This window comes from Rissa tridactyla, chromosome 1 (assembly GCF_028500815.1).
Source record: "Rissa tridactyla isolate bRisTri1 chromosome 1, bRisTri1.patW.cur.20221130, whole genome shotgun sequence".
In the NCBI taxonomy this organism is placed as follows: Eukaryota; Metazoa; Chordata; class Aves; order Charadriiformes; family Laridae; genus Rissa; species Rissa tridactyla.
This window is the reverse complement of record NC_071466.1, coordinates 119,079,412-119,104,752: the sequence shown is the minus strand read 5'-3', so window position 1 is coordinate 119,104,752 and position 25,341 is coordinate 119,079,412. Positions and strand designations below refer to the sequence as shown.

The 25,341-nt window shown below is 39.3% G+C and overlaps 1 protein-coding gene across 3 annotated transcripts in view; it reads left to right on the top strand.

Moving 5' to 3' along the window:
* EPHA6 (EPH receptor A6) overlaps positions 1–25,341 on the top strand; it is a 510,145-nt gene that overhangs the window by 369,035 nt on the left and 115,769 nt on the right. Inside the window, exons 6-12 of one of the 3 annotated variants that reach the window (XM_054204514.1) lie at positions 3,391–3,438; positions 3,852–4,014; positions 9,543–9,632; positions 11,410–11,416; positions 15,367–15,477; positions 19,729–19,799; positions 23,254–23,379. In XM_054204514.1, coding sequence (XP_054060489.1) covers positions 3,391–3,438; positions 3,852–4,014; positions 9,543–9,632; positions 11,410–11,416; positions 15,367–15,477; positions 19,729–19,799; positions 23,254–23,379 — 616 coding nt within the window. The remainder of the gene's footprint in view (positions 1–3,390; positions 3,439–3,851; positions 4,015–9,542; positions 9,633–11,409; positions 11,417–15,366; positions 15,478–19,728; positions 19,800–23,253; positions 23,380–25,341) is intronic. The other 2 variants (XM_054204504.1, XM_054204526.1) reach the window with 2 other exon arrangements.

Here is a 25,341-nt window from a genome sequence, read left to right as displayed (position 1 = left end):
TGAACCCAGAATCTATGCAGAAGTAAGTGCATATTATCTGTGGCAAGAGTAAGGCAAAGCATCCCATACTTAACTGCAGACTAGAATTGTATCGTTTTATTCTGAGACCATCTTAGCCTCCTTGGGAAAGATCATGGCAGAAGAGTGGCCAACCTTGAGAGCCACACGCATCAACCTCAAATTATGTCTCTCTGTGGAAAGCTCTGGCTTTCCAGGTAGGCTGCAGATCCTGTCATTGTCATGAGAAGGGAGTAATGCCAAAGCATCCACTCTTTGGAGAATTGTCTGCTGTGTGAATCCCATCCAAAAAGGCTGATTTCTTTGTGGGAAGCATTCACATAAAACAATGTGAAGTTTCCAGCTATTAATCATTTTGCCTCAAGTTTGAGCAACTTTCTCCTCAGGTGCAGGCTTATGAAGCCTTTTCTTCTCAAATACACCAAGGTGACAGGTTCCCTTTCCCCTATTTCATTTTCAGTAACAAATGCTACCCCCTTTCCCATATGACAGCAGTATTACTTTTATGATCATGTACTCCTAGACATCATTTTTTGGACTCTGTGGTGGATGGCTGCAGAAAAGAAAGAAGAAAGGAAACGGGAGGGCACGGAGATGGGACCCCTCAGGGCTTACCACAGGTAGCCACAGGCAGACAGTGAGGGGGCAGCAAGCCAGACAACCCTTAGACGTGACCAAAATACCTTCCACCGCCCAGAAGGGACAAGCAGAGATGGCTGCCCATCAGGAAGCTGCTGCTAGCGACAGCCTGCCCACACGAATGGAGGGTCCCATTTTGTTGATTAAATGTTACCATCACAGTCCTTGTCACACTCATTATCTTTGAACAACTACAAATAATAAATTATACTTGATAAACGTCTGTCCACGTCCCTGGTTAGGAAGCTGCTATATCCCACGTGCTGTTTTACACACAGTATTTAGCCTGTAATAACAGATATAACAAAACAGATATGGCTCAGATTGTTTTTTTCAGAAGTCATTCCCAGTTCTTCACTGCTACTGGCCTTGTTCTGCAGGCTTCAGGGAGTAAATCTTATCACTGGATCTTGGGGAGTCTCCACCAATTATTGACAAAATTTCCATTTCCATTCTCCTCTGAAGGAACCTATTTCTTTTTACAATGCCATCAAATTATTCTGAAACTTTATTTCTGCAATCTTTCCAGCAGGTCAGAAAAAAACAGTAAATTGTTACATGATTAGAACTTGATTTCAAGCAGCAAGGTAGTCTGGGGAAAGTAAATGGCTTGCAACTATTACACTGTACAGTGAAATCCCTTAGGTAGTGGTCCTCTCCTTATCTTACAGGTTGCGGAGCCTAAATAAAAATTTCCAGCACATTCCAGAGTGTAAAGTCTCTGCCTTCCTATGTCTGGGTCGTGGCAGATGGAGCACATAGTACTTATTAAAACTTCAAACTGAAGCATACTAATACCCATATAAAACAAGCATTTGCTGTTTACATAACCATTAATGAACACATCCAGAATCTTTCCTTCACTGGATGGCATGTCTTTACCTGGACTGAAGTGCAGAAACAGAATCTTGTATTGATACTGTATTTAATGGGCAAGATCACAAACATTGGGCCATACCTATGATTCAGTGTGGTCTTAGAATAGTGCAAAATCAGGTGATTTTTTTTTTTTTCCTAATTCTTAGATTAATTTTGAGCTGGTCGCTAGCTTGTGTTGAAAGACTTGATCTCTTTGGTACACACTTTAGTCAGCAGCTTCATTACTAAATAAATTCAAGTCTTGTGTTCTCCAAGTTTGCATATCCTGGCCGTTAACATGTTAAGTTATGTGACCCCTCTACACATGGAAGTCCCTGAAAGTTGCACGTATAACAAGGCTATAAAATAGAAATTAGCTGTTCATAACACACTGAATGTTCATCAAATGTCCATAAAGTAGTGTGAAAACTCCTCTGTATGTGTAGGAGTTCTCTATTTTCTTACAAATCTGAGTATTAACCTATTATTCTTTTTTTGCTCACACACATGCTATTTTTCGAGTTGCAGAAAGCCTATTCACAAAAAAAAGAATTAAAAAAATCCATCACTTTAATAGTCTGGCCTTCTGTCAGAAGAAAATAAGTATTTTCTGAAATTTCTTAAAAACAGTATGTCTAAAATCCACTAACCTGTTCAAAGCGAAGTTATAACATTTCAAGTAAATATTTTGATAGTTATAGAAGTTGTTAGTTTGTATATTAATTGTAGTCTCCATCCATAACATTACATGTACACTGTGTCTTACTATTTCAATTTAAATATACACTTCTTGCTGTTTCAGAATTTGGTAATAGATTGTAGAACAAATCAACACTTCCTCTTATTATAGTTTCTCAAAGTATTTCCACTGTTTGAAGTGACCATTAAATGCAATTATTTTAGATATTGGTGATTGTTGCCGTCCTTCTCCTCCTTCACTTAACAGAATCATTAGATTATTTTTGTACATTTGGGTTTTAATTGGGTTTTCTTAGTCATCTCCTTGTGTCCCTACTGGGGCAATACTGATGTACCTGCTGCCCTATGTTAATGTGGCTTTGTTACACCATGACTGAAGTTAACTCAGCATCTTTTTATATAAAACTGTTTGTTTTATATAAAAAATATACGTATGCTGCTCAGAAGAGGTTAAGAGTCCAACAGAATCTAACTGAAACCTATTCTTCTCCTGGTTATATCTCTTCTGTCAACCAGATTGTTTCCTTCTTAACAGGCTGGAAGCACCCTTTGAATAACTTATACATACTATAATATTACTGCATGGTATAATAAATGTATATGGTGCCCTATGGGTATCACAGTTGGGTTGTTAAGCATATGCCAAGGACATTTCTGCTTATGTGTCAGTTTGGAGACAAATCCTCCTGCAACAAAGTAAAGCTAGCCTTAAGGCACCATATAAATGATTACAGATTTATCAAGTGACAAGTAACTAATGACAGGGAATAAACTCTCTCTTCTTTTAAGTCATCCCCTCATGTAAAAGTAGCAGCAGCGACCTGTCTAGCAAAGCAGCACTTAGTTTTCGCACAGCAATCGATATGGTTGGTCTCCGTACTAGAGCAGCTGGTCTGCAGTGGTAATTCCCAGTGATCTCTGCACACCATAATTCTCAGTGATCTCTGTGAGAGTCAGGAATTCTCAGCAGATGCCCAGGATCAACTGCTAGGAGATAAACAGGGGACTTTTGCAGAGTGTTTCTGCTTAGAGAGTGTGAAAGGGAATGTCACGTAGGACTACATTACAGCTACCTGGAAAGGGAAATTATGTTCAGCAGCAGTGAAGCAGCTGAACCATACTAGAAGTTTACAGACTTTAAAGAAAAAGTTAATTTTTATTTTCTTTTACCCACAGGTCTACCCACGGATAGCGCCGGCATTTTGGCACTACCTGCGGGTAGAAGTGAGTAGCGGGTATTTGAATACTCCCACATCTTTACTTTACAGCTTATTAGTATTTACCGACCTCCTAGTTTGTCCATTGTGCAAAAATAATTAGCTACCATTCTAGCTGCCATTTTCTGTGAATGTAGTCTTGTACTAATTCCATATTGTTTTGACTACAGTGTAATTACTAACCCAAGTCACAAAGATGTGATATGTTTCTATGCAAGATTAAAGACAAAAAATTCAAGGCCATATCATACATTATGACTGTAGCACAAAATCAAAGTACAGAAATCCATACCTGCACCTCCTTTTATAAACACATTTTACATTCATGAGAAGAATGTGGAGCTTCAGTTCTGCTATATCAATTTTGCAAAGTTTGTACAACTCAACTTGATATCATTTCTCCCCTCTTTTGTCCCTCAGGAGCATGAGCAGCTCAGCTATTCCTCCACAAGGTCCAAGGCTCCAAGTGTTATCATCACAGGTCTCAAGCCAGCCACCAAGTATATATTTCATATCAGAGTCAGGACGGCAGCAGGATACAGCGGCTATAGCCAGAAGTTTGAATTTGAAACTGGAGATGAAAGTAAGTTTCACTGAAGGAAAAAAAATCAAATACAATAGAAGTAGCATCTAATTCTAAAACAGTGAGACATTGGGAGTTTGAATGGCTGAATCCTTACCATTTGCTTATCAGAAAAGGACCACTGCTGTATGATAAAAAACAAGTAAGCCTCAGCGTCATACTTCTGGATTTATAACAAATAGAAATTTTAGCCCAATGCTGCAGCTGCAGGAATGTTTTCTTCTGCATAATTTCCTTATGGGTCCCTTCCAACTTGAGATATTCTATGATTCTGTGATCCTTTCTTTGCTTGAAGAAGGCCTTGCTTTTGACATCTAGAAATGCCTTAGTCAGGCTTTACATAAGTCCAGCAGCTTCATGCAAGCTCGCAGAACACAGTGATGGAATCTTTTCTCTGTAGATTTAGTGCTCCCAGACTCTACAAATAAAAAAAAAAAGAAAACTTTTATATGCATTTCCATTAACCAATAAGCCGGCTAAATTTGCTGGTAAGAAGCAAAAAGCCTACATATTCCTGCAGAATATGCAAAAAGGCTTGATGCTATGTATGATGTTCATGCTCTGAACAATTTTATATTTAAGTCATGTATTACCCTTCATGTTCAAAGACACTGCAAACAAGGTATTTACAAAACATTTGAGATAAAATTAGTGTAGTAGATACAACACTAAAACACTCGTTAATGAAATTACTTTAATTAACCAATTATGTATACCATGTTTTTTCATTAGTGTTTTAGAATTCAAGCTAAAGTACAGACTCAAAACTATAGAAGTGTTTTCAAGAGCACCCAGGGGTTTGTGTTCCATTTTCATTGCATCTTAACTTCTATTTCAAAAATGTTTTAGGGATAGATTTCCAAGTGCTTAATGCCTAATTGGACTTTTTAAAATTTTCTGGGTACTTAAGCCAATTGGTTTGAATAGGAGTTGAGCACTTGGGTGCTTTCAGGAATTCCAGTAGATCCTCTCTGCATCTTCTAATGCAATAACTATGAGGCTTTATGCACGCAGGGACATAACTCTTATCAAAAGTAAATGTTATCTAAGTGTCTGTGAGCCTGTGTCACGTTTGTGAAAATGCAACTTCCCCATCTAAATCAGGAAGACTGTGGTTCCAGTGACATTTCTGTCATTGGCACTGCTGATAGAAACATCTCCTGGGAATGAGGTTTGCTTTTTACCAACATTTATTGCTTAGGCTTCTGCCTCACTAAAATTATTTGATTTGTTGTAAATATAATCATTGTGTGATTGAAAGGAAATGTAGACAGAGAGTTTTTGTTTATAATAATTGAGATGGAGGTCGACAGAAATTCTGCCGCTGTTTGAAACGGTACCTGGAGCTAGATAAAGACTTCAGTTTAATTAAAAGGGTAGTTCAAAGTACTGTGGTCTTATTCAAATATTTATACAGTCCTGCTTTAGATTTCGAAGCGGGGGGGGAAACAAAGTAAATGCCTGCTGGTAAATATTACGTATTTCAGGTTGAAGCAATACTCAGTGACAAGTCAAATGATGCCTTGTTACTCTCCAAATGTCTTACTTCCTCACAGCAGTATTTTTAAAATTGGCCTATTCTAAACTTCAAGGCAATATCAGATTATTATGATCATTCATTTGTACCCCTTTCATGACATGGGCCTAATGACTGTAACTGTAACTTTTCCGGACAGCTAATGACAATAGATTGAAAAGTAACACCTACCATATACAAATAGTCTTGATTTAAAGTCTTCCAGTAATGGAGAGCTCACCATATTTATAGGTAGATGGTGCTAGTGCTTAAGCCTCGTAATTAAAAATTTGCACCTTATTTCTAGCCTGAATTTTTTTGTTTAGCTTGTATCTTGTGACCCTTTTCTGCCAAATTGAAAAGCCTATCAGAAATCTCTTCATCACCTAAATGTGTGTATGCCCTTTTAAAGAATTCTCTTCTCTTTCCCATAAGTGATATAAATACTCCCTCTCTCTCTAAAACCACCAGTTTTTCCAGACATTGAATCATTTTGCAGCTCTCCAAAATTTTAACATCCTTTTTGAAGTATGACATCAGAGCTGAACCTGATACTGAATTAAACTGGAAAACTAAATCTGTTGATGATGCCACAAACAGACCTAACACCGCTTTCCTCCTTATAATTCAGTTTTCTTTTACTTACAGGTCTAAGCAATTTCTGCCCGAACAGGAGCATTGTCTTACGCAGCTGAATAACTAGAACATAGCAACATTTTTTTCAGTACCATCGTATTCCAAGATACTGACCTACATTTAGATGGAGGGATTGGGGAGGGTTGCGTTGAGACTTGGACTGCATAATTATATCAGTACAAGTAAATGGTAATTCGCCCTTGCTGGCATACATCTATCTTACAAACCAGACCAAGTCAAGCTGTGTAGGAGTTTTATCTTCATCATTTACTAGTCTGGCAGTATGCAGCTCAGCTGAAAATTTTCTGGTTTTTTAATATATGTTCTTCTCAATTCTTCTGAAAGATACCAAATAATATCAAACCAAGGCAGACTATTGGAGCTTCCTCCATCCCTACCCTTTAGTAACAAGTTACTTGGTGAAAATTCCACATTTGCAATTACTTTTTGTGGTGTTTTAATTAGCCAGATTTTAATTAATTTAATATGAGCTATACTGATTTTATATAGTTAATGTTTTCATGAGAAGGCTCGAAAGAATAGTCTTTTAAAAGTCTGTGTTGTCAACAGAAAATTTATCAACCAACAATCTCATCAAAATGGCAAAAAATATTTCAAGTCGTGTTTGATAAAAATCCTTCTCAATTGGCATTAGCTTGTAACATCTTTCAGCTGTCTGCCAATTCTACATGTTATAGTGTTAGCATCTAGAGAAGAATTCCAGGACCAGTTGCAGCTGAACATCCAAGGTTGTTCCATTTACACTGCTGAATATTGACATTATTTGTTAATAAACAGTGGTAAAGTGGGCAATCCAAAAGTAGGATTTTTCTCTGAAGTGATAGACAAGTTGTAAAAAAGTAATGGTTCATCAGTTGTGAGATGTGTACATCAATGTCCTTAAACATACTGTCCCTGGCAGGACAGTGCTATCGTGCCTTCTCCGGTTTACTGGTTGAAACACTATCTGTGCTACTTCAGTCGCGTAGGATAAAATTAGATACCTCGTTGCTAGGAACACTAAGACATTTTGGTATAATTATTAATAGTGGTGCATGAGGCGGAAAGAAGACCAACTCTGTAGCAGTAGTGAAAAAACAGTTGAGTTTTTCAGAAGGACCCTCGCTTAGTGACCAGCAAACTGAGGCAGCCATTGCTTGGGGAGCATGTTGTTGTTGAACTCTCCTCCCTGCTGCAGAGACCAATAAATGGAAGGCCTAAAATTTGTGAATTTCTTTGTGAAAGGAAATGGAGTTACCTAGAAAAGTCAGACAAATTCTTTTCAAGGGAGCAGGGATGGGTGAATGGATGTTGTTAGGCATTTCTTCCCCTGTTAAAGCTAAGAGGCTGCTGCTGGAAAATGTAATACCTTTGCAAATCATAGTAGCTCCTGCTTTTGATTTGTGTGCCTTATTGCCATTTTATTCAGTCTTTCTGTTTCAGCGCCTTACAGGCAAAACTCTTCTAGCGAAGCTGTCAGGGCTTCATACACTCCAGCACACACACACGTACCACTGCTGTGGCTATAAATTGAAGCATAACTTCACATGTACTTGCTGCTTTTGTGTTGGAAGGGACCTCTAAAGGTCATCTAGTGCAACCTCCCTGCAATGAGCCGGGACATCTTCAACTAGGTCGGGTTGCTCAGAGCCCCGTCCAGCCTGATCTTGAATGTTTTCAGGGATGGGGCATCTACCACCTCTCTGGGCAACCCGGGCCATTGTTTCACCACCCTCATTGTAAAAAACGTCTTCCTTATATCTAGTCTAAATCTGCCCTCATTTAGTTTAAAATCATTGCCCCTTGTATAGATACCTGATTGTATCAGGAGTACCTGGTATCAGGAGTACCAACTATCTGAGTCAACACAAAAAACTCTGGTCCTTCCTAGGATAAAATAAAATGTGTTCTGTGACTAAAAAAGTATTTGTCCCAGGGCAAACATGCTTTAATCTCTGTTTTGTCTCTCCCTCTCTATTTTTCTCTCTCTCTTCTAACTAGCTGTTTATAGAAGACTATTTTTGGGTTTTGGCTTCTTTATTTTTTTTTAAATTAATGATTCAAAGCATTCCTTTTTTCCTGAGGAATGTTTTTTACTATATCACCTCAGAGGCCCTTGTGCCTAGAGGAATTTGTAAAATACTGAACAATTTACAGCTGTTAGGCAGTGCAGTGTTTTCATGCTGTAGCTTTCTTATGCAGGGCTTGTTCTAAAACTCAGGATATTTCCCGTGTCAGCCTTCCCATCATTAGGGAAAAAAAATAATCCAAAAGGGAACTAGCTGGCTTGTTTTAGAAGGGGCCTAAAGGGCAAACTAGCATGTGTGCAGTGTGGATTAGTGCTTGGGCTGAACAGAGTGATAAATGTAAGGACATGATGATTTTTAATCCAAAAGCAATGTAGGCTTTTGTGTGCTTCAAATAAATCATATTAACAATAAAAAATTAAAAAGTTCAGAAATGCTAATAGAAAACCTGATTAGGTATTTCATAAATTTGAGGACTGTGAAAAATTAATTGGCCTGAAACACTGATCGTGATGAAACAATAACTTTAATTTCTTTACCATAGGCACAGATGGTGACTTTCTTGTATGCCAGATCTGCTGAATTCTCAAATTCTTTCTCCTCTTCCCCTATCCGCAAAATCTATCTTTAACTTTTCAGCCTCAAATCATGCTATTTTGAATTGCCCCCAGATGTGATTTAGGCCCTGGACTCCATTCTTTCCAGAACTCCAAAGCTCAAGAGAGGTGTCCTGAGTCATTGATTCTGATGGAGGTCCGGTATTGTTTCAAGCACATGCCCTGATTCATGCCACGACAGAAAAGCTGTCCCTAGGATTTTTAGAAGTAAATTGAATTGTCAATGCAAAATAGAGATTTTTTGGTGAGAATGTTTGATGTTTTGACAATAGTAGATTAGATTTCTGCTTGAAACAAACAAATGAGATGGCACATATCTCATATTTAGAAAGTCTCTTGCTGGATCTCTTCCCATGTCTGCCTAGTCCTACTGTTCATTCAAAGTAGTCAGCACTGAATATCTCAGAATGTCTCATTTTAATCTTGAAGTATTTCCTTACTGTGTTTTATATTTTCAGCCATTTGTTCTTCAAATGTGCCATCAACCTATCTCATTTCTCTAATGTATGTGCCCAGAAGCCCCAGATATTGTACTTTTCCTTTGCATTTCCTAAACAAGAGCAACATCCTTGCTTGGATCTCAAACTGCTTGCACAGGCTTCCAATTCGTCCACTGGTCAGGAAGCTAATGTTAGGGCCAACACTTGGAAGAAGTTTTTTACTTCTTTACATACATACCAAAAAGTTTTACATCTTTATGCTAGTGATGGCATTATTTTTCCCCTTTAAAAGTCTTCTTTAAGATTACCATTCCATTGCCTCCTTCCTTTCCCACATTTCCTCTTAGACTGGTGTCCATCAGTTCACTGGAGCACAAGAACTGCACTTCTGAAAATGTAAAGGTTACCCTAATTAGGCTTTATATTTTTCTTTCCTATTGTTCTTAAGCACCTTTGTTTAAAATACCTTGTAAATCTGACAGCCAGTTCATGTCTATTAGAGCTCCAGTTCTCACCGTCCACACTTATCTGTCTTACAGCTACTCTGTATTATCTGTCTAGCTGTCTTTCTGTCAACGTTTTTATCTTTCAGTCTGCTGGAAGGTCCAGTGATGTCAAATTGAAATAACTAAAGGATGTAGCTAAGAGACAGAAGTGAGCTGTCATTAGGGCTTCCATCCCTTTTATACCAAATACACAACCTTTTAAAAGATTTTGGAGAAATTGTCTCAAAGAAAAGAGAGGAGAAGAGAGCTGGAAGATTCTCTCTGTCTTTCATCCTTTAGATGACTAAAACATCGACACGATTTCTTCCAGTCTGCCCAGTGAAGAAGTGAAGAAGCCTTGGGATATTTCCCTTCATCCCAGAGAGGAGGGAAAGTGCAGCTCCTCCTCCACACATTTGGGTGAAGAACCCAGAGAGGAGCCCAAACAGGGCATGGATATAAAGAGTAGATGGTGGCGACAGAACTGGCACCAGGCTGGATGCAGAAGGGATTTCTGGGCACGGTGTTAAGCAAGGAAGCTGGAATGATGCAATCAGACACTTTAAATGTTATTTTGGGTATATAACCTGGGTTAAGCATGGAGAATAACTGGAGTGAAGAGTTTATCTGGATAATATGCTTCTGGGTACATGTATGATACATAGCACAGTTTTAAAATTAAATCACCACTTTGACTAATCACATTAGTTGCAGCTACAATGTGCTTGAAGAGTTGTAGGAACAACAAAATACTGATTTTAGCTGTATGAATGCTGGCTATGTTGTCTAACGAATGTGATTGTGGAGAAAATGCTAGGTACTTCTATGTTTAAATGCAGCACTCTGTATACACACAGAGTTGAAAAAAGGTTGCAGGAACTTACTTGGCCTTGCAGCCTATCGTAATGGGGTTTTAAACTGAGCTTTTCTGTCTTGCATAATCAAGAATAGTCTTGAGGACAAACACGAGGTTATATACCAATATGCACAGCTGATAGAGAGGACAAATGAAGGAAGAAAAAGCAGGAAATGACAAAAGATTCAGGAACATGCACAACAGAAACATTACATGTTAAAGCTCTTATTATTTACAACTTGAACTTTACCTTAGGAAAAGCTGCAGAAACAAGAAAAGAACAGAGAGATGGAGGGACATGCTGAATTTAATTTAGAATGGCAAAATGCTGTAAAAAATTTAATTGTTGACTGTCCCTGATTACTGTCTTCTCACTGCCTAGATAGTGTTTTAGGGAACCTTTTGCCTGCGTGCGAGCAGTTTGTGTATGCGCATACACATGTGCCTATATATGTGTTGTTCGCTGTGCTGCGCCTTTATTGATTTCTAGGAGGATCACTTCAAGCAAAAATAAGTATTTCCATCATTTTGCCTTACCTGCCTCTCTGTCAGTTTTTAACAAATCCGTATTTTTCAATTATACTTGTCTGTCATTTGACATTTTTATCTGACAAGTAAATTAAGGTCATCAGGAAGTTTCAGGCTTGAAAGCTCCTTATAGTGATTTGGCTACTTGAAAAAAAATCCTAATATATTGGACTCTGGCACCTCTGCCAACACAGTAAAATACAAACAAGAGAAACAGAATGATCACTTTTTAAGTATGTACAGTCTCAGCTAACAATCATATTACTTAGAGGTGGAAAGAACTCAGTCAGTCTGGAATTTATCATAGAATCATAGAATGTGTTGGGTTGGAAGGGACCTTTAAAGGTCATCTAGTCCAACCCCCCTGCAGTAAGCAGGGACATCTTCAACTAGATCAGATTGCCCTCTTGCCTCATCAAGCCTGGCCTTGAATGTCTCCAGGGATGGGGCCTCCACCACCTCTCTGGGCAACCTGTGCCAGTGTCTCACCACCCTCATTGTAAAGAACTTCTTCCTAACGTCTAATGTAAACCTGCCCTGCTCTGGTTTAAAACCACTGCCCCTCATCCTATTGCTACATGCCCTTGCAAACAGCCCCTCCCCAGCTTTCTTATAGGCCCCCTCAGGTACTGGAAGGCCGCTATAAGGTCTCCCTGGAGCCTTCTCTTCTCCAGGCTGAACCCCAACCCTCTCAGCCTGTCTTCATAGGAGAGGTGCTCCAGCCCTTGTATCATCTTCGTGGCCCTCCTCTGGACCTTCTCCAATAGATCCATGTCCTTGTGCTGAGGGTTCCAGAGCTGGACACAGTACTCCAGGTGGGGTCTCATGAGAGCAGAGTAGAGGGGGAGAATCAGTTCTCTGGATCTGCTGGCCACGGTTCTTTTGATGCAGCCCAGGATGCGATTGGCCTTCTGGGCTGCAAGCACACATTGCCGGCTCATGTCCAGCTTTTCATCTACCAGTATCCCCAGGTCCTTTTCTGCAGGGCTGCTCTCTATCACATCGTCCCCCAGCCTGTATTGGTAATGAGGATTGTCCCAACCCAAGTGTAGGACCTTGCACTTGCCCTTGTTGAACTTCATAAGGTTTGCTCAGGCCCACCTCTCTAGCTCATCCAGGTCCCCCTGGATGACATCCTGTCCCTCTGGCCTGTCAGCCACACCACTCAGCTTGGTGTCATCAGCAAACTTGCTGAGGGTGCACTTGATCCCACTGTCTAAATCATTGATGAAGATGTTGAACAGCACCGGTCCCAGTACGGATCCCTGAGGGACACCACTTGTCACCCCTCTCCATCTGGACATTGAGCCATTGACCACTACCCTCTGGATGCAACCATCCAGCCAGTTCCTTATCCACCAAACAGTCCACCCATCAAATCCGTATCTCTCCAACTTAGAGAGAAGGATATTGTGGGGGACCGTGTCAAAGGCCTTGCAGAAGTCCAGATAGATGATATCCATTGCTCTTCCCTTGTCCACTGATCCAGTCACTCCATTGTAGAAAGCCAACAGGTTGGTCAGACAGGACTTGTCCCTGGTGAAGACATGCTGGCTGTCTCTAATCACCTCCCTGTCCTCCATGTGCCTTAGCATAGCTTCTAGGAGGATCTATTCCATGATCTTCTCAGGCACAGAGGTGAGGCTGACAGGGCAGTAGTTCCCAGGGTCCTCCTTTCTACCCTTTTTAAAAATGGGTGCGATTTTTCCCTTTTTCCAGTCACCAGGGACTTCACCTGACTGCCATGACTTTTCAAATATCATGGAGAGCAGCTTGGCCAGTACATCAGCCAATTCCCTCAGGACTCTGGGGTTCATCTCATCAGGTCCCATAGACTTGTATATGTTCAGGTTCCTCAGGTGGTCACGAACCTTGTCTTCACTTACAGTGGGAGGGACTTTGTTCCACAGGTCCCTGTCTTGCAATCCTTCAACTTGGGAGGCGTGAGGAGAGAGGCTGGCAGGGAAGACCGAGGAAAAAAGTTGTTGAGAACCTCAGCCTTCTCCTCCTCTGTTGTTACTAGTTTGCCATTCAAACTAGTATGGCAAACTAAGATTCATTTATCCCCTTCATGAATTTGACTCTGGTTTCTGATAGAAAATATATATTTTATTAAACTGATAAATTGCATTCTGTTTTAGCTAAAACAACAAGAAATAGCAGCTCCATTCAGCAGAAATGATCCAGGAAACGTGAATTTCTTCATCTCAATAGCTGCAGAGTGCTTCTTTGTACCACAGAATCAGTGCCTACATTTGCACCTTTAATTCTCACAAATGAAGGCCCTGGGTTGTCTCCTTGACGATGAATGTCTGTTGAACAAAACCACAGCTAATTTGTCTGAGCCCATGGTTTGCTTTTCTCCTGCTGAATTCACTATTTTTGCACACCCGTTTTTCCTATTAAAAAAAAAAAAATAAGGAAAGAAGGCTGCAGTTTGTCCTCTCACTTCCATTGCATAGAAAGGCAAGATAGACTCATCTAATACCTCCTCCTTCATTTATAACTTCAGACTGTGCCTGGCCATAACGATCTTTGCAACATTTAGCACAACCCCTGCTAGTCTGAAAATAGCATTCAGCGTTTCATTTGGAGAGCCTGGTACTATTTGCGTTGTTACTTGTGTGGCACGATGTTTGTTAAGTTGTATTTTTCCAACTAAATCTGACCCTGAGGAACATAACACAACGCAGAGCTAGAATCCGCTCCCATAATATCACTAGATACCATTTCGGACATTAGCATTCAGTGAGTATTTGCTACATCATTTATTGGAAGACGTATATATTTAACTTGTCTGTGGACAGCTTATGACCACAGATACTGAATGCCTTGTAATTTTCTGCCAGTGCATATCTCCTTTAAATTATATGGACAGAAACCTAATGTCAGAAATTTAACAAGTTGGTTTTGCTGAAAATTTGACATAAACTACTATTGGTTTTATTTGCTTTACTACTATTACAAAGCCAGTTTACGCTGCTAATTTCTAAACCACTCACAAATATTATTTTGGAGCCAAACGTTTTTCTTGGAAACAGCATTTTATGAGGCTTTGGGCAGCAGTGTGTGCTTCGTATTGGGCTATATCAACTGCAAAGTGAGAGAATATAGCCTGCTGAGCGTTCTCTTTGCAGCAGCCTAGGTGATTTCCCTAAGCTTTAATCATGTGGTGCCTAAAGAAAGCTGAAGATTTTGCAAGTTTAAAAGCTGAAGTTTGCAAGTTTAAAAAATCAAAGTTGCTTTCCTGATAAATCTAAAATGTATTTTCGTTTCCACATTTACTCCTGTTGTCAGAGGTCATTGATTAGAATTATTTATTCACCTTTCAGAAAAATGTTATGTTTCTCATGGAAACAGAAACCAAGAATTAGGTAAACATCACGTGGTGAAAATATTCGAGTGTAATTGAGTTTAAGAAGTAAAACTTTGGTGTCACAAGACAGGATATAGAGAAAAAAATTAGCCTAATTCTTTTTCTGTTCATGTAGTAGTTGGACAGTGAGAACCAACTGCACTGTAAGTAGGTACTTTGTCAATGTAAAGATTTAATATTATGCAGAATAAATTCATAAAAAGAGCAAGTGTCTAGAGACCGGATAATTTCAGGTGTTATTTTTTAACTCCTACATGTCCTACAAAAAGCAAAGAGAAAAACATGAGGCATAAGAAAATAGTTTTTTTTTTTCAACTACAGAGTTGCCAATCACCAGAGCATGTTACAGGTAAAACTGTATAAATTTTGTGACAATAAAAACATACACCAGACATACAGAAGAGTGTCTGAGGCTAGATACTAAGTGTGCTCTTTTGCTTTGCTTCCTCCTGAACACAGTTTAATATCTCTTACATACATAGCGCTGCTGCTGAGTTCCCTGGGACAGTTGGATGGAGAGAAATTCTGAATTAGATGCAGGATTAAGCTAAATAAAGCTAAAGAAAAAATACGTTCTAGTTCTGCGTTCAAAATCCTGTCATATTCAAACTTTAGTAAATTGCAAGTGTTTGATAATGCCAGGTCCTCATTTTAAAATCATCTTCCCTTGTAAACATCTTCCCTTCATCATACTTGAGACATGGGTTATGGTTTTTCGCTTCACAGGCGCGTTCGCATCTGATGCCCTTGCTAAGCACGAAGGAAACTATTACAAAGTAATTGCAACATGTGACCAGTGAAATGTTGTCACCCATTCGGCAAGAACCCTGGGTGATGGAGCTTTAACCTCTTTTCTCTGTGCTTCTCTTTCAGCTTCTGATATGGCTGCGGAGCAGGGACAGATTCTTGTAATTGCCACTGCTGCTGTTGGTGGATTCACTCTCCTGGTCATCCTCACTTTGTTCTTCCTCATCACCGGGAGGTAATTAACACTACAGTGTTCTTATTTACTCACGGTCAGAGTCATCCAGAACTAAGAATTTAAGAATAATAGTTAAGTTGTTCACCACATTTTCAGTGATAAAATAAGGGTTAGGCACAGAGTGGTGAATGTCCTCTTTGTTCAACACTGCTCATATTCATGGATCTATTGTGAGAGTTGTTTTGTGTAAAAAACCCAGTTTGGGGAGCTAAGCAATTATGTGAACTCAGGAAATAACTTGGCTGTTTTTAAAAAACGTTTCTGGACCTCTTGTCTGCAGAGTGAGAATTTAAAAATACAAGGTACCTGCACCATCAAGGTTCTGACATTAGAAGACCAAAAAAAAACCAAAAAACAAAAAATCGCAGCATTTTTTACAAAATCTTGTAACTGTCAATTGCAAAGCTTTGGAGGGTGTAATCTTAGGATTTTTGGTGTCTTGGGGCTGGCAATGTAGCTTGCTGAACGCACTTGAGTGGACAATTTTTTATTACTTTTACTATATTAAATATGTAGAAAAAATCATACTCAGTTAATTACGTCTTTTATATGCAAATTTCTGCATCTAGTAAGAGAAAACACAGGAATTAGGCAATGAAATTAAACTAAGGAAAACTTTACTCCAAAACATTAGGATGATTCCACTGCCTGTGAACAGAACTGGTGAACAGAAAATAGCTTCCAGAAGGTCCTGTTTTATTGCTTTTGGCGTTTTTTTTTTTCTAACTTATATTGAATATATCCCAATTAAATCTACATTACAGCAGTACTGTTGCCTGGCAGTGGAATTCACTAATCTGAACAATGATTATTTTTTATAACTGCCCTGATTCTTATACTTACAATTCTTTTAGTGCAGTGCTGTGATTGTCCACCTTCCTTCAGTTGATGTGTTGATCAGGATCAAATAATGACATTATGCAAATTGGATGAGAAAGCATTTTGATTTGAGAGGCCAGATGCCATAATCATTACACACTGAAGGTTTTAAGGGAACTCACAAATTCTAATTGGACTTGCTAAAAACACACGGAGAGGTCGGAACATCAGTCCTTGCAGGAGCTCAGATCCCCGCAGGCGTAGCTGCTTTCATGGTGGTCTGTTTCCATTTTCACTGAGCCCCCAAGTGTTTCCTGTGTGATTTCAGGACTTCACCTGCTTCCACCAGGAAGCAAAGCAGAATTTAAAAGGATTAAAGCCATTATGTCCCTGTCTCCTCTGTGAGACATCAGTGGCACTGCAGTGCTGCCATGGATCAAGAAGGCCAAGAAGCAGGTTGATATTCTGTAGAGGAACGGGCCTTCGAGCAGAGGAGTCCGGCTCGTAGCTCCTGCAGTAAGCTCTGCAGGGCAGGTTGTGTGGGCCCTGGCCCCCCTCTACCCTTTTCCCCTCTCCCTCCTTCAGACACATAAAACAGATGGTGGAGGAGCCTCCAAGTGAGGAGGGTTCTCTATGGAGTTTCCTCCTTACCTAGCTTGGGGACAGAAAAAATCCAGAGTTGGGACGAGATTCTGCGCTATTCCTGTCCTGGTTGAGAGCCCGTGTTTCCACTTAGAGAAAAGATGTTACACTGACTCCTCTGAATGTGATAATGGTCATCACAGTCGGGGCTGATATCAACAGACGATGCTGCGCTTTCAGATTTGTAATTAAGTTTCTGTTTTGTTGGTATAGCATTACCTCTAACTTGAAAAGAAAGTGAAGTTCTATCAGTGTAGGCTGGAGGTTTTATTTGCAGTACCCCAGCAACCAAATATGGCACTACAGTAGCTACCATTATGTGAATTAATGTTCTCTCTGCTAAATAATAAAACCAGTGAAGTCTAACATTCTGTTGAAGTTAATGGAAGCAGTTAACATTGGAACATATTGTGACCTTAGATAATCTTAGAAGCTAAGTAAATATTCCTATAATTACTACAAACACTGACAAACAGTAGGGTCTTTCAGAAGAGAGAAGAATTATTTGGACAAAGGCAAACTTTCAGAGAAAATTATTGTGTGGAATCCTTACATGGAATTCTGAAACATAACTCAAAACAGCTCAAACTCAGGAATGAAAAAAATATGGAAATGGGTTTCTTTCTGTGTTTATTCCTCCTGTTTGCTAATGTTAAGGATATCAGAGATTCTCCTAGCTTTCTAACATCTTACTCAATGGGACTGTTTCAATTATGTAAGATAAGAATTCATTTTGAGTGCTGCTTAAATGCAGTGATAAGAGTGTATTCTACAGAAGACAGAGAAAGAAAAATTTGAATAAATACTCAATTTGCTCTAGGACTGGAGGTAAATTTCTGCTTGAAAAATGGGACTGGTACCCTACAGATGTGCTCTGCTTCACTGTTTAGAATTAGCAATTTGATGAGCTGTCGAGTCACAGGGCTGCTGATGAGTCTATTCATAGTGGAGAGGCTGGGTTAAATGAGCACCTGCCTCTGCACTTCGCTGAGTGATTATCCACCAAGAGCAAGCAGGAAGCACGGCTGGCAATTGCAGATAGAAAAATGAAAGCCACAGAGACTTCGAGGCACAGGATACGCAGTGAGACGGGGCTCCCACCTAAATGCCAGGAAATGCGATGTTAAAGCTTGGTGTGATTTGTCTTATCAGTACAGAAATTATTCCTCTCCGATTGTTCTGTAGCTGGTACTAGCAGGGAACGGGGAGCTGGAAGATCCCTCTGCTGGTGACTCACTGGCTTCTGTAATCAAGCTTTGGGGCCACATGCATACGTAGGACAATTGGACAGGGTTAAAGCCTTGTTTTTTTGGCTGTTCCCTTGGGCAGACACTTGAAGTGTAAGAGCTTGTGTTCAGTGTTCTTGGCAGTTGACACTCTACAGACCAGTTGTTCAGATCCTAAAAATGGCACTGGCATGCTTAGTGGTCCCAGCAACTCATGTAGAATCTAAAGATTTCCACAGAAGCTGAGAATCCGCTGGTTGCTCTTTCCCTTCATAAGCATACATAACCATGACAGCTTCAGAAGTTTCTGCCCTTCCGGTGTTCGTCATCACCTCTGCAGCAATGAATGAATTTGCGAGCGTTCCTACTCTGTTTCAGTAGTTTAAATGAACCATTGAAATGAGGTGGTATGTTCACATATTTCTCATATCTCCATTGTTAGTATTTTAATGGATATGCTACCTATAATTGTAGTCTATTTTATTTTATAAGGCTGGTAATGAACACACAGAGGCCAGTCATTTTTTTCAAGCTGATGTTGGAACTGAGTGTCTGTACACCAAAACACATGTCCACACGTGCTGCTGCTCTCCATTGGGGTCAGTGCCCCAACAGCCCTTAGCCCTTAGTCTAGCCCTCACACCAAAAGATTTCCGTCCAAATCATGCTTCTTAGGCTGTTCAGCGAGTGAGAAAGAGCTTTAAGACCAAGAGAAAATATTTTGTTTTGTCTTGACTGAAACCGTTGCGTCTATCATGTGACCCTCTAAATCAGCATTAACAGTCCTGCAGGTAGGCAGCATTCAGGCTGGGGGAGGTTTCATTACAGGGACCCTGAAAACTTGCCATGTGGCACTTTTCTCCAACATACCCTTTCATTCTCAGGTAAGGTTGCTAGCTTTTCATAAACATCCACAGTCTTGTGTTGTTTGCCAAAGATTTACAATTTTATAGCAATCATACAGGCATATGCTAAATCACCATATTCACATAGGAGGGTATGTGTTGTTTATCCTATATGATAGCTGCTATCTTAGAAGAAATGACAAGTCAGTGCCTGACTCAGACTGCACAGAGCTACTCAGAAAAAAAAAAAAAAGTGGTCCTGATGTGAAAAAATATTTTATTTTTTCATGAAACATGATGAAATCATAGAAATTATTATCCTAGGAAGAAAACGTGAGCTTTTTTGACCCACTGGTATGAGTTAAAAGGATAAGGTTTAATTAGCACAAACCTATGTATGCCAACAAGAATGCAGGGAAGTAATAATTTAATAAAGTATCAGGATTCTTTGGAGGAGTCAAACTTGGAAATAAAGTATTGCAGCAATCTTGAATTTAAGTAGTCATTTTCATAGTAATCATTCAACCTTGATTTATTTTTATTTGTATCTAATCTGTTTGTAGCTCTTCATGCACATTTCTCTCTTTAGATTCCTAACTAAATATAAATTCCAAATGCAAAAATTTTGGCTTTCATAAAAGTGCAGCTAAAACTTAATGTACGTTTATTTTATGCATGGCAAGTATTTTAATTAAAACCTCACTTGTTTTTCTTAAAAGATGCCAGTGGTACATAAAGGCCAAAATGAAATCTGAAGAGAAAAGAAGGGCTCATTTGCAAAATGGAGATTGTAAGTAGTTCAACACTGCGTTATATAATATCTGCATAATGTTTTAAATGAAGAATGTTCATTGTTTTATGTACAGCTTTTGCCCGTGATGTTTTAATCTGGCCATTTGAATAGTTCCTTATTTTCTGCACTGTCAAGGGTGTTTATTTTTATTTGTATGTCCTCTTGAACAATTTCACTGAATTCACTCTAGTTAATAAGTTTTTTTGATATTCTGTTAATAATATTTATCAGTTTTTCAGGTATGTTTCTTTGAATTCTCAACTGGTATGGACGATATTGAATTTCTGCCTCAAAATTCCACTCTTGGAGACTATGTGCTTTATTTGTATCCAATTCTATTTGTCTTTAGGGATTTACACTTCCAACCACCCAAGAAATAAAAAGTGGAATCAGTTGCCTTCCCTCATGTTACTGCTCACTATGAGATAAAATCCTGGCAATCTCTCATGGGCAGTATATTAGTTTGTTCAGTTTAGTTTAGTTTAGCTACTTAGTTTAAATTACTGGCCTTACTGTTTTATGTTAGAGTATCTTTTTAAAGTTTTTATTTATTCAAAGGGTATTACATTTTATTATTTTTTTGTCTTTTTTTTTTATAACATCCCTGAAAATACTATGATCAAGACAGAAATTAAGTCACCAGAAGTAAAATCTTTTTTCAGGTGACACCACTATATCCAGCCAAGTGGCTCTTTCTGTCAAGGAAAAGGGCACATTTTCCCATAAAGGATACTTCCTAGGAAGATTTGTTTGTCATTTGTTTACAAATATGTTCAGAAGGGAAAGAAGACAAAAACCTTCCTGCTGGAGAGTTTGATATATGCCTGTGAGACCGTGACTGAATTTGAGAAAAACCTCACTCAGTGTCTTTCAGGCCAGGGTAAATGATGACTGTATTTCATGTTGACACAAAGCTTCATCTCAGAGGCTTCTCATTCATTTGCAGTTATCTCAACATCAGACTTGAGGGGGCAAGTCTCTACTCATGTATGTGCTCCATAGAACCAAGGAGAAAGAGGAATTACTGTGATTTACCCAAGGAGCTAGGACTGTATTGCCAACAATACTCCCTCCTTTACACTGAGCATTCAGCGCCTCCATAAGAAGTACCTCCTTCATGACAGCAGCAATCTTTATCTGACTGCTGACTACTATAGATTTGGTCTCCAGCATCTCAACTTGAAACAATATGTGGGGCTGCACAGTCTCTGCTGGGATCGGTATAGGGGTGACGTCCCCTAGACTGGCTGAAGCTGTTTTAAAAAAAGCTCTGCTGCAAAACTCACACTGGTTAGCATCGCCTGCTCCGGTTCCCAGATTTGCCATGTCCATGTTTTGCATCATGTGCTTCTGTTGTGTGCAGAAGATCTCCTTTTCATCCTTTCTCTCTCCCTTGGGAGCTCAGCATGAGTCAGAGGAAGATTTCAGGAAATAAACTCTCGGAAGGGAGTTAGGAAGGGGTCCGTGATCTTGCTGATACTATGATATCCCATGATGTCTAGTGTCCTCCCCATTTCTGTATGGTGTGTGTACTCTATCAGCAGTGGTCCAAATGGCTGTTGCACACTACTTAATGAAGCCCAGCCACATTCATGTATCCTGAACATGTGTTCTTCCCCTAATGCATTTAGGCTTATGGGATAATGAGCTGCTTTAGACTCAGCTACTAAATGATAAGAGGAAGAAGGCTGAGAGGTAGTTAATTCTTTTAGAAGAGATTCTCTGGACCCAGCTGCAGTACCCTCCTCTTTATCTACATCAACTTCTGTTAATGAATTGAAAGTTTTCCAGAACTTAATCACCACATCGCAGCAGCCTAAAAAACTTCCCATCCAGATAGTCCAAGAGAAACAACATAAGTTCTTGGACATGCCATACTCAAGAACACGAGATATACTACCCATGCCAGAAAATGATGGGTTGCTGGAGCCTGCCAAAGCAATCTGGCACCAACCCACTATTGCCACAGCCATCTCCAAGGAAGCAGACAGAAATTATCAAAGCCTTGTAAATGGATTTGGATATTTTTGTTCTTGTCTTGCACCTGGCTCTCTGGTTGTTCAAGCTGATCAGAACAGAACAAAGCAGCACAGTCCTCCAGGACGCATCCTCAGAGAAAAGGATCTCAAAGACTGGACCTGTTTGGCAAAAGGAATGTTCAGCCATCCACCCGTAAATGAAAGGAGCGAATTAGAAAGCACTGTTTTCAAAGTAAAGGACAGATTGCCGACATTGCCCAAGGAGCAGCAAAGGGGAATATAAACTGCTTTGGCAGTAATCGTTGTTAGACTTCAGGATCTGCTTTTCCTGTATCTTTGAGCCCTCACTTGGTGTCTCTGTAGACACCCTTTCAAGTGACCAGCTCAGAGCTCATATTTTCTCTCGTGACTTGCTGCAATTTCCAGATTTACCAGCTGTACTTGAAGCATTCCTTAAGGATGTGAGATAAATGCAGAGACTCCAAGGAGCCTCTTCAGACTAAAATACTAAATAGCATTTGGAAAGGAAATGCTTACAATAAATAAATAAAAACCCAGAATGTGCTTTATCTTACACAAAATAGCGTTTTCATTAAAACTTAGCTAGGGCTGTTATTTTTTCCTAAGGAGAAGTTTCCAAAAACTTTATTGTCCTCTTAATTTTCCTGCCTGAAATGCTACACCTCAGGACAGAGACCTCTGAGACAGAGACAAAACTGATTAAGAGTTTGACACTATCTTATCAGTTGAATACCAAAGACTGAGTTTTGTGAAGGCCTTTGACTATTTGCTCCTGTGAGACAGGATAAACTCTGGGACCTGTGTAGCTGGCAAACATGACAATAACTAGAAGTATAAATAGCATTCAGAGAACCTAATACCCCTATTTCCTCCATTCTTTGCACTAACACTGTTTATCAGTTATCATTGCAAGCTGAAAGGTTGTTTGACGTAACAATGCACTGCAGCAACGCTGAAGAAGTATCCATGTTTTCAGTCACCCTGAACATCGCAGGAGATTTGAGCAGGGTCCAGCAGGACCTTGCTCGCAGTTTCAACCAGTAGTTTTGAATGCTTTTGCTAGTGTTGAGTTGGCAGAGGCTTATTCTCTGTCTATGGATTTGTAACACCCAGCTCATCAACATCTCAGAAGCCTCACCTAAAAAAGCCACTTGAAGGATAAGAGGAAATGCTTAAGTCCGTGCACAGTCAATCTTTGAAGGCCCTGGTGCTGCCAGCAAATAGGGACAACTCATGCATTCTACAGTTCGTTTCTGTGAAACCAGTAGCAAGCATTTAGAATTTTGGGTCATTATCCTCTTCCATTGGGTTCTGGAACTTTAAATATGGAAGATTTAATATATTTAATATATTATTTCTAATCCTTTCAATTGTCAAAACAAAAAACATTATTGTTACAATGCGTTAATGTCAAAGAATGCTTGATTCCTAGTATTCTCTCTTTTTTGCAGTACGTTTCCCGGGAGTCAAAACATATATCGATCCAGACACGTATGAAGACCCATCTCTTGCTGTCCATGAGTTTGCAAAGGAGATAGATCCTTCAAGAATTCGTATTGAGAGAGTTATTGGGGCAGGTAAAAGTACATCCAATTTAAAAAATGTTTAGACATGGATAGGCTGCTTTTCTTGAGTCACCATAATAATGCAAGTGGTCAAGTATAGTACAAACCATGGGCATATTTCTCTGGTAGCACCAGTTCATTCTCAGGTGTGGTGTACATGAGGTATTGTATTTGGCTAATATTCCAAATAGAGTTATATTCAAATAAAGAGTTCTTTACAGGCAGATTCTCTAAAGTGATAGATTTGTCCCAAACCTTTTTTAAGGCTTTATCAATTTGGGGGGTAGGATAGGTTTTGGGGTTGTTTTGGTTGGTTGGTTGGTTGGTTTTTGCTTTGTTCCAAATGTACTCAAAACACTGCGTCACTCAGCATTTGTTATAGTTGGTGACACATATTGTCTTGTCACTGAGGCGGAGATTAGATCATAATCTCCTTCTGAGGAGAGGTAAAATCTAGACTATAGAAGAATGAGCAAAAAATATTCTCAAATAGGAAATAGGAGGAGTACAAGGGGGAAAAGGAGAGGCTGGCTTGGGACAGGCACTCCTGTAGTTGTTTGGAGAAAGATCATTGGCAGAGAGGGGGAAGAGGAAGCTCTGATGAGAAGGTGTAGACAGCATAAAAGGTGATTTAGCCCCAACAGAAAGGGAAGGTGGGAGAGATAAGAGTCTGTGTCAGAAATTTTGGTGAATGTAGGAACAGAATCCTGAGCTCTAATTCCAGGTCTGAAATTTTGTTTCCTCCTATGAAAGATATTAATGCTATGTCTTCGGTTTACACAATAGGGTTATTTCTCTGTGTGCTTAAGATATTAAGAGTGATTGGATTTTGTAAATCGCTGTCTTAAAGGTACTTATAATACTAATTACACAGATGTTTTGGATTCACCTCACTGTAATTTTATTTCAGTAGCAATAATTAGTATGTTCCATACCCCAATGCCCATCTTTGAGCTACCCATTCTGGGCTTTCTTTAGCAATACTGTTTTATTACTTACTAAGTAAATGGCAACATACAAATGCTTTTTTTTAACCTTATTTACTTTCTTTAACATTAATGCCATCAAGGACAAAATAAAATAATGCACAGTACAACAGACTGCAAAAATCAGAGTTACATCTTGTGGAAGGGGGTCAACGGAAGAAAAAATATTTTAATTTGCTTATAGTGAGCCCTCCAAAGAACTCATGCTAGCAAGTATTGTCAGGAAAATTACTATCAGAAGACCTAATGCACTGTGATTCTTCTTTTTATCTTTGTTTCATATGTCTTAGTCGCTCAAGAAAGGAGAGGTATATTTCACTTGAGATTCCTATTTAATGATACCTTACTACACTGATAGCAATGGCTAAAAAGTGTTTTATGCACTAGAAAATATGATGCAAATAATGTAACAGAAATAAAACCTGGTCTGTTAACAAACAGGGGAGAGAAAGTATCGACCTGGAAGTAAGAGAGAAAATTGTTTTTCACACTGCAGTCCATATTGCTAGAGTACTTTAGAGTTTACCTAATTGCTTAAGCTAGATAATATGTAGCTGGCACTGTGCACCATTGGAATTATGAGCTTGAGAGAGCCCCCAGAGAGCTGACTTCTGCAGAAAACATTCTATCTGATTTCTTTTATTTCTTCCTTTTCTTCAGACATACTACAGATATTGATGTCTTAGATTATAAAGCATATTGAACTACGTTAAGCACTGGTATAACTGCTGATGTCAAAGGAGTTGAATACGACAGACAAGGACTGAGTTTATTGATTTTAGTTCAGTTGAAAATTGTGTCCTTATTCTCAACTTAATTCATTTATGAAAATTCTTTACTCAGTTTATCTCTCCCTTGTATGCACGGGAGTGAATTTTCGCCTGCTTTGACATATTTTATTTTTATATTTTTTATCTTCTAAAATTACTTGGGTAATCTGCCATATTCAAAGATATTTGCCTAGCAGGACTTGCAAACTGGTTGCAAT